The sequence below is a fragment of the Synchiropus splendidus genome, chromosome 13 (assembly GCF_027744825.2).
Source record: "Synchiropus splendidus isolate RoL2022-P1 chromosome 13, RoL_Sspl_1.0, whole genome shotgun sequence".
Taxonomy (NCBI): Eukaryota; Metazoa; Chordata; class Actinopteri; order Syngnathiformes; family Callionymidae; genus Synchiropus; species Synchiropus splendidus.
This window is the reverse complement of record NC_071346.1, coordinates 9819659-9827509: the sequence shown is the minus strand read 5'-3', so window position 1 is coordinate 9827509 and position 7851 is coordinate 9819659. Positions and strand designations below refer to the sequence as shown.

Sequence of the window (7851 nt, the reverse complement as noted above, 5' to 3'; positions counted from 1 at the left end):
GGACGAGGTGGCGGGAGCGCGCCTAGATGAGCCGTTAAGGCGCATCTCCTGACTTCCTTAAAAGGCTATCTGCGACTTTTTCCAAACATCCGTTGACCTTTTGTTGTAATCAATGCTTTAGTCTAGGTTTACTTGGGAGATAAAAGAGTTCTCGGGCACAAAATACATGTAGACTGCGGCAAACACACATAATGACAAGCAGCTGCAGCATCATGAGATCATTTTTTTTTTGTGTAGAAGAATTTTTCTGAAGAAAAAGGAGGAGGGGTTTCATTACATCTGGTTCACCTCGGTCCATGGACCTGACGGGAACATAAAAAAGTTTTTTTTTTAAGGTGGGGGCTGAGGTATGGAGGTGGAGAATAGGGGTTTTACGCCGGTTTCCACCGGTAACCTGAAGGGAAACAGCATCATCTAGCGGCCCTGACTGTAGAGGGGCGTCTTGTTTGTGGGAGGAGGCTGGAAGCCTGGATTTGGCAAGGTGTTGGTGTGGGAGGATGTTCCATGGTTGTTGGACAAGTGAAGAGTTGGACTCAAATTTTCCACTGAGCTCACGTTTTTTCCCCCCCAGATTCTGAAGAAACATGGTAGGAGGGCTGAAAAGAGGCACATCTGGCAGTGATCTGGGTTTATATGTCAAGCGCTCATTGTACATTGTTGGCAGTATCAAAGTGTGTAGAAGTTCATCTACGATGCTCATTACATATTTCGGGGAGTCGTTAAATTTCAAGTTCACCAAGTTCATCATGCAGCTGTGGTGAAGGGAGCAGAAGTCAGAGGTTTCTTGCTGCATGAGGCTGGCAGGTGTGAGCTGACATCACTGGGTGATCTCACACTGAAGCCAACAAGCAAAGGAAACGCGTCATGTAAAAATTGGTTCACCAACATGTAGAGAGGTATTTCCAGGGAAGGGGTCTGGTTTGCGTCCCGGAGGCGTATTCTGGCAAAATGACTTTCTGCAGAATCACCGGTGTTTCTGAGTCAGACAGAAAAAAAAGAGACTTGATCACTTCAGTGTGTGCGTTAGCGCAGTGTTACTTCAGAACTTCATTGTCTAGGACTTTAATTGAGAAAGTGTGACCCAAAAGTTGCAGCACTAGACGGAAAGGGGTTTTGTTTTTCACCAAACCAAAATATGTAAACCAGAGCAGATGGAAGGGATTAATCTGGATGTCATCATGGCTGCATGTGGAGCAGAGTCTGCTTCAGATGTTCTAGACAACAGCCTCACAGACAGGAAATGGTGGGCTAATCAAGATTCTCAACCACGCCGATAATGACAGGAAAGGGGAATGGACATCTGATGCTGGTTCATCAGGCCTGCTTTTCCTAAATAATGCGTCATAATAATTCCTTTAAAAACACAAACAAAACATTTCATGAAAATAAAATACTCAAATAAAATAAATTAAATATTAAAAAAATACATTTCCCAAGTGTAACAGTGAAATACTGCCATCTAGCGTTGAGGTAGTGTAAACGTGGACACACAGCAAAAAGACTGTTGCATGGAGCAGCAATCTGCCCCGATCAAAACGGATGTAAGTAGATGTGTATGTCATCATTTGCTATGTGGCTCAATTAAAACTTATCTGGGATCGCCCTGGTGTCTCTGTGCATGATGTGCAAAGAAAACCTGCTGAAGAAGTCAGGTGAGATCCAAGTGAGGCGTCCGCAATACTTCCTATGTGATGAGGCAGCAGCTCTACTCTCACTCCCAAGTGGTCGGTTGGGCTTCTCACCCAATTTGAAATAACCTGTCAATAGAAACACAAGTCAGCAGCTAACATTACAACCAGAAATATCACATACTGTCACTGGTTTGATACCTACCTAGGCTGTCATCACCATTTCGTAACACCAAAATAATGGTGTATATGTATCAGACATGGCTACATCCTTTATGGTCAGTGATAGTTAAGAAGACAAAAACATTTCCTTGATTGTTTAATGACTTTTTAAAAATAAATTTTGCTCAGAACAGCGTACCATACAGTACCTCACCAAAATTGTCTCCATCATAGAACTGCAACAACCATGACATGAAACCGAGTAAAAGCCACTTCAACGCGAGTCAGTCCACTTAACGTTGATTGCTAAAAAAACAGAAGGAGCCTTAGTTAGCGTGAAGTCCGTCATGGGTCCATTAAATTGTATGCCTAACTCATGTTGGAATGACTCTTCAGGTGCCTCCTCAGGTGGTTCAGGCAGGTGTAGGTCTTGGGGCAGATCTGGCAGTGGAAGGGTCTGACGCCAGAGTGGTTTAGCATGTGTTGCTTCAGAACACTTCCGTCAGAAAATGCTTTCCCGCACTGGGAGCACACGTATGGTCTCTCTCCAGTGTGCACGCGCATGTGCACGGTTACCTTATGTGCCATGGTGAAACCTTTTCCACACACGGTGCACTTGAAGGGCCTCTCTCCCGTGTGGGTGAGTCTGTGGGTGCGCATTGCTCCCATCTGGGAGAACGCCTTCCCACAATCCGGACAGACGTGTGGTTTCTCACCGGTGTGGACACGGGTGTGGCTCCTCAGACCCCCGGCCGTGGAGAAGCACTGGGAACAGTGGGTGCACTGGTAAGGACGCTCGCCCGTGTGAGTCCGCATGTGCTGCTTTAAGTCGTAGCGGTTTCTAAAGCCGCGACCACAAACCAGACAGCTCTCTGGTCTGTCATCGTTGTGGCGAAGCTCGTGATTGGACAGACACTTCTCGGACAGGAAGCACTTGCCACACTCCTGGCACTGGTATGGCTTCTCGTGGTCCACTCTCTGATGGTACTTGAGTTCGCTGATACCCGGAAACGTGGCATCGCAGTACCTGCACCTGAAGCGGTGGTTGGGGCTGTAGGGGAGCTGATGCTCGGTCATCTGGTGGTTGCGCAGCTGGTGGGCCATCTTGAAGGTCTTCCCACAATGAGAACACTGATACTTGGTGAGCAGCTGCACACACTGGTGTCTCACACGCTCATGCAGGGATCTGAACTGTGAGCCGCACTTGGTGCAAACGTGGGCAGCGTTTTTACACTTCCTCTTCCTGTGGCCGGACAGGTGGGCCTCGGTGCGGAAGGCTTTCCCACACTGGGAGCATCTGTATGGCTTTGTGGCTGTGTGGAACCTCTGATGTTCAAGGAACTCAAAGCGGTACTTGAAACTCCTCCCACACAGCGGACAGTTGTGTGTGACTCTACCACGGGTGTAAACCGCCTTGACAGACACTTTTCTGGACGACATCGATGCTGAGGCGGAGCGATGAGAGGACCCACTTTTCCCGTGTTTTCCTCCACTCATCATCTTCACCGTCTCCATTTCTCTGAGCTCTTCATGGCGTTGTTGATGTTTAGTCAGACTCTTGGAGGAGATAAAGCTCTTCCCACAATCCTTACATTGATAGGGCTTATCATGATCCACTTGCTGATGATACTTCAAGTCACCGATGCCTGAAAACCCAAGGCCACAATGGCTGCACTTAAACAGGCGGCTCTGCGAGTGTGTCAGTAGATGTTCTTTCAGGCTGCTGGACTTTTGGAAAGTCTTCCTGCAATGCCTGCATTCATAGCTACGGCCCCGTTTCGGGCAGTGATGACGAAATTTGTCCAGAGACGTGGGAAAGCTGTTGCCGCACTTGATGCACAGGTAAGCAGCATTTTTGCACTTGCGCAGCCTGTGCCCAGCGAGCAGGGTGGCGGTTCTGAAAGCTCTGCCACACTCGGAGCAGTTGTAAGGCTGCAGGCCACTGTGAAGCCGCTGGTGCTCGATAAGGACAGAGTGATGCTTGAAGCATTTGTCACAGTCAGGGCATTTATGGACTCCCTGCTGCTGTCGCCGACGAGGAGGAGACATCTCAGGCTGTTTAGGAGAGTCGGGAAAGTCGGCTGAAGTAGACGGATGCGTAGACAGCTCCTCATCGAACATGACAATCTGAGGAACGACATTATTTTCATCATCACAGCCACTGGTATGAGAGGTGATGGCAACTTCCAGCGATGGAGGGAGAGACAAAGAGGAAATGAGAAGATCATCTGATGGGAACTGAGCTGTTTGAGGGGAATAAGAGAGGAAGACAATTTAGGAATCAGTCCATGACTGTCGACATTTGTCTTCAGTAAATACATACCAACACTGGTCTTAGCCAACTTTCCATGACACTGCTTGCTCTGGAGAAGTAACTTGAGGTCATCGCCATTTGAGACACACTGCATGTACTCTTCCAAGACAGAGGGGGCAGCACTTATCCAGGATGCAGTCTATAGAAGAGAAGTTATTTTCGATGAAAGTGATAATATAGAACATACAGGGGCACACAGTAAAACTTAATTTGAAATTTGCCGGCTTGACAATTTAAATGAAGAAAATCTAACAGAGTTGAATTGATCTAAACAGGTGATGTAAGAGAGCGAGCTATTCGGCGAACCTGTTTGAAGTCTGGTATAGGAAGCAGCTCCTCCAGCCGAGAGAAGAACTCGCACACCAGCGTCTCCAGTGCTGTGTCAAAGTCAGGGCCATACTCGACAGGAAAGACATTCTGTTGGTGAAGCAATCCAGAGAATTCATTTCAACCACAGATGAATTATTAAATGAATCCGCAAAACATGAAACAAGCAGCACCAGACTGAGCATAAACCGAACACTGACCAAATGCTAAAAATGCATGATGGAAAATATGCTTAAAAATTGTTAGTAAATGAGCAGCTGTTTTCACAGGTGATCATAACAAAGTTGTACCACAACTCACTAGTATCAATTCAGGTAAATAAACTATTTTACCTTAAGAAAATGTTCCCTTCCATCTGTGTCCTCAATGAGACCCTGGACCAACTTCATAAAGTTGGCCTCTGGTGCCTCAAGATCGAGCTCATTCGCCTAGGAAGGTCAAAAACAAGTTCACAAAATATGAACTGCAATAGTAAGTTTAAAAGAGCAGAAACCAAAACTTGCCTCCTCAATGCAGGAAGTCCTGATTCTATTCAGGTGAGTCTCCACAGCCTTGAGGTCTTCAGGGTGCTCCGAGCGTAGCAGCTCCAAGGTGGTCTTAAAAGAAACAAGACATTTTACCGGACATACTCTCATCGTGCATTGTTCAGGGGTGGCTTTTTCTTTTTTTAAATCACTGGTAGGTTTCAGTTTCAGGGCTACACACCAAGTCCAATAATACAATATGAACCCTAGTTGTCATAACACAAATCCAATTATATTTAAATATGACCAACATTTCTTACTAGCTTTTATCCATAAAGAAAACGTGCCTGGCAGTAGAATACAGTGGTACCTCGGTTCTCTACTCCAATCCGTTCCAGACGGCCGTTCGAGAAGCGGTTTGTTCGAAATCTGAATCGATTTTTCCCATTACAATGAATGGAAAAAGAAATAATGCGTTCCAAGCCTTAAAATAGGCTTTTGTAGGAGTGAATGTAGAGTGTCTGCTGCAGGTGCGCTGTTCGTCTATGTGTGTGACCGCTGCATGTGGGAGGTTGCTGAGTGAGTGACGTCTCTCCAGAAGTGAAGAGGTGCCCGGTGCGTGTCCAGCTCTGAATGTGCGCTTCTGTGCAGTTTGGCTGTGACAAAGTCATAAACCAAGTAACACTCACCGACAACAGGACATCAAACCCTGGAGTGCTCATGTTTTTTCCGGCTTTTTAGGGGGCGTTCGAGTTCTGGATTTTTGTTCGAAATCCGAAGCAAAAAAATCTCTAAATTTTTGTTTGAATTCCGATTTGTTAGAATTCTGGGATGTGCGAAAACCAAGTTACCACTGTATATTTTATTTAAACACCCGGCCTCTTCTTCCAACTTCCCTCCAGTCTCCACTCATATTATGGTTTTTCACTACTTATTCCCACTAAGACGGATAAAAAAAAAAAAAAAACAAGTGATGTTTCCCTCATCATATTCCTATATCCTAAAGAAAGACGTACCCTTGCCCTCAGACCCAGTGAGAGCAGCCTTCCCTCTCTTTTACTCATCAGATCAGGTACAGCATCTGTAACCATGGAAACGAACTCCTCCAGTTTTCCGTAGTGGTTCGTGTTTCTCTGTCGTACCACTTCCCACATCACTGCAGACATCAGCCTGAGAGGAGGGACCAGGAGAGCCAGGGATGACAGGGGGACGCTGAACTCTGCAGAGATGTTCAATAATGTCACACAGACGGCATCGCATACACACGTTTATCGTCCAGTTCTACGGTACAGTACGTGCTATTTAGACGCACTCATGTGTTCAATGCAAAACCAAGACAAAATTAACGACAGGAATCGAATAAAAGTAGATCTGACCTGAGCAAAATTTGCAATGTGACGTACAAAGCTGCGGTTAAGCGTCAGCTAAACAATTCCGACACCCTTTCTGTATAGTCTACATAAAGCATTTAAATCAACGGATTGTGTTTGTGTTAGCCAAGATTTTAGCAACAAGGCCGCTGATATTGAATGTGAAACCAAGCGGACAACAATTCTTGTTCCAGGTATTAGTCGAGGCCTGGTGAGCGCAGGCTAAGCCATCGATATTGCTAACTGGAAAGAGCATTAAAAGGCTAAAGCACATGCCTTATATTCATGTGGAAGCCATATACATACCCATTTCACTCATGTTGGAGTTATTTTACAGTGACACGAGTCCAAAAAAATTATAGTAGGACATATGTCATTGTTACAGTTAGCCCGAGAGCTAATAGCAAGCAGGGCTTCTGGCGCCAACTTCTTCCTGAAAACGCGTTGCTGGCGAGGGGCGGTGACTGCGTCGGAGGTGCGCTTGGCACGGGGAGGCTTGTTTTGCTTCACGGCGTATGACGATGGCACACCGCAGCAACGCACTTTTCATCAGTTGGACATGTTACCGTAAGTATGTCAGGTTAAAACTGCATTTCAAGTAATATAGCTCTGGAAAAAAACTGCAAAGGATCTTTTTTTTTTTTCTTAAAGTCTGATGCTCATTATTTCCTAAGCCGGTTTCCAGACTAGTCTGTAAAAACAAGACTGTAGAAACAAAGTTTCAATGATTTAATTTGAGCTGTCGTTTAGTTTTGTTAGGGTTTAAGTTCCTCAGTTAGAGATTGAAGTCGCCGCTTGTTGTTACACAATCGTCCACTAGATGTCACGTAAAAGCAATTTGTAAATTCAACTCTATATGCAGTCGTTTACTTATTTTAAATTCCTTGCTATTGAACGAAATGATCGCAAAGTATCATGAAATAGATTATACATTTTAAAATGTAACAATTATTTATAATGCAGATATTCGTTGTTCACAATCTTTAAATACGTTTTAATTATAAATACATAAATATTTTGTATACACATATTTATATATTATACATACATTTGAATTCAGTATTGGGAGGTAAAAGAAGATAATGTAGTTCTTATGTATAATTGTTGTTGAAGGTGTTGGTTGAAGGTTTTCAAAGAATAAATAAAATCTGCATTCATGACTTGAATTATTTAACTGACATAATCTCTTCTGTTGAATGTTTAAAACATTAGATTCTTCACAGCTTAGCTAGTTTGCATCGACCGCCAGGCTCTGTTTAGCTAGGTCCGAGCTGTAAATAGTGATAATGTGTTTTCATTTCTTAATGTATTAATGTGTTACAGATGAAAATTGAGTCTGACAGGTGATAATATAAGCACATTTGACGCTGAATATTAGAGTTGGCTGGATGGTAAATAGCTCCTGGATCTAAGATTAGATCATTCTCAGTGTTTTAGTGTCTCAGTGTTTGGTTGAGAAAAGGTGAGTCATCAAAAGTTTCGGCTACTTCAGTCTGCAATATACGAACGTTTGTTGATGACACTGTCTTGTGCGGCGACCTGTAATTAAACAAAGTGCTTTTTTAATCATTTTTAAGCGCTAATCT

The 7851-nt window shown here is 44.3% G+C and overlaps 1 protein-coding gene across 2 annotated transcripts; it reads right to left on the bottom strand.

Annotated features, from left to right (window-relative positions):
* Positions 1-80: 80 nt before the first annotated feature.
* LOC128769371 (zinc finger protein 420-like) lies at positions 81-6729 on the bottom strand. 2 transcript variants are annotated; one of them, XR_008416388.1, is made up of 9 exons: positions 6572-6729; positions 5912-6114; positions 4935-5027; positions 4764-4859; positions 4411-4521; positions 4114-4243; positions 2165-4033; positions 2000-2096; positions 81-1899 (listed from the first exon to the last, which is right to left on the bottom strand). XR_008416388.1 is itself a non-coding variant. In XM_053883035.1 (8 exons), exons 1-8 carry the CDS (start codon positions 6582-6584, stop codon positions 2065-2067), a joined length of 2547 nt encoding a protein of 848 aa, XP_053739010.1. In that variant the 5' UTR covers positions 6585-6729; the 3' UTR covers positions 1922-2064. The 2 variants fall into 2 exon arrangements, 1 of the variants encoding a protein (XP_053739010.1); XM_053883035.1 differs by lacking the exon at positions 81-1899 and having other exon boundaries at positions 1922-2096.
* Between the last annotated feature and the right edge of the window lie 1122 nt (positions 6730-7851).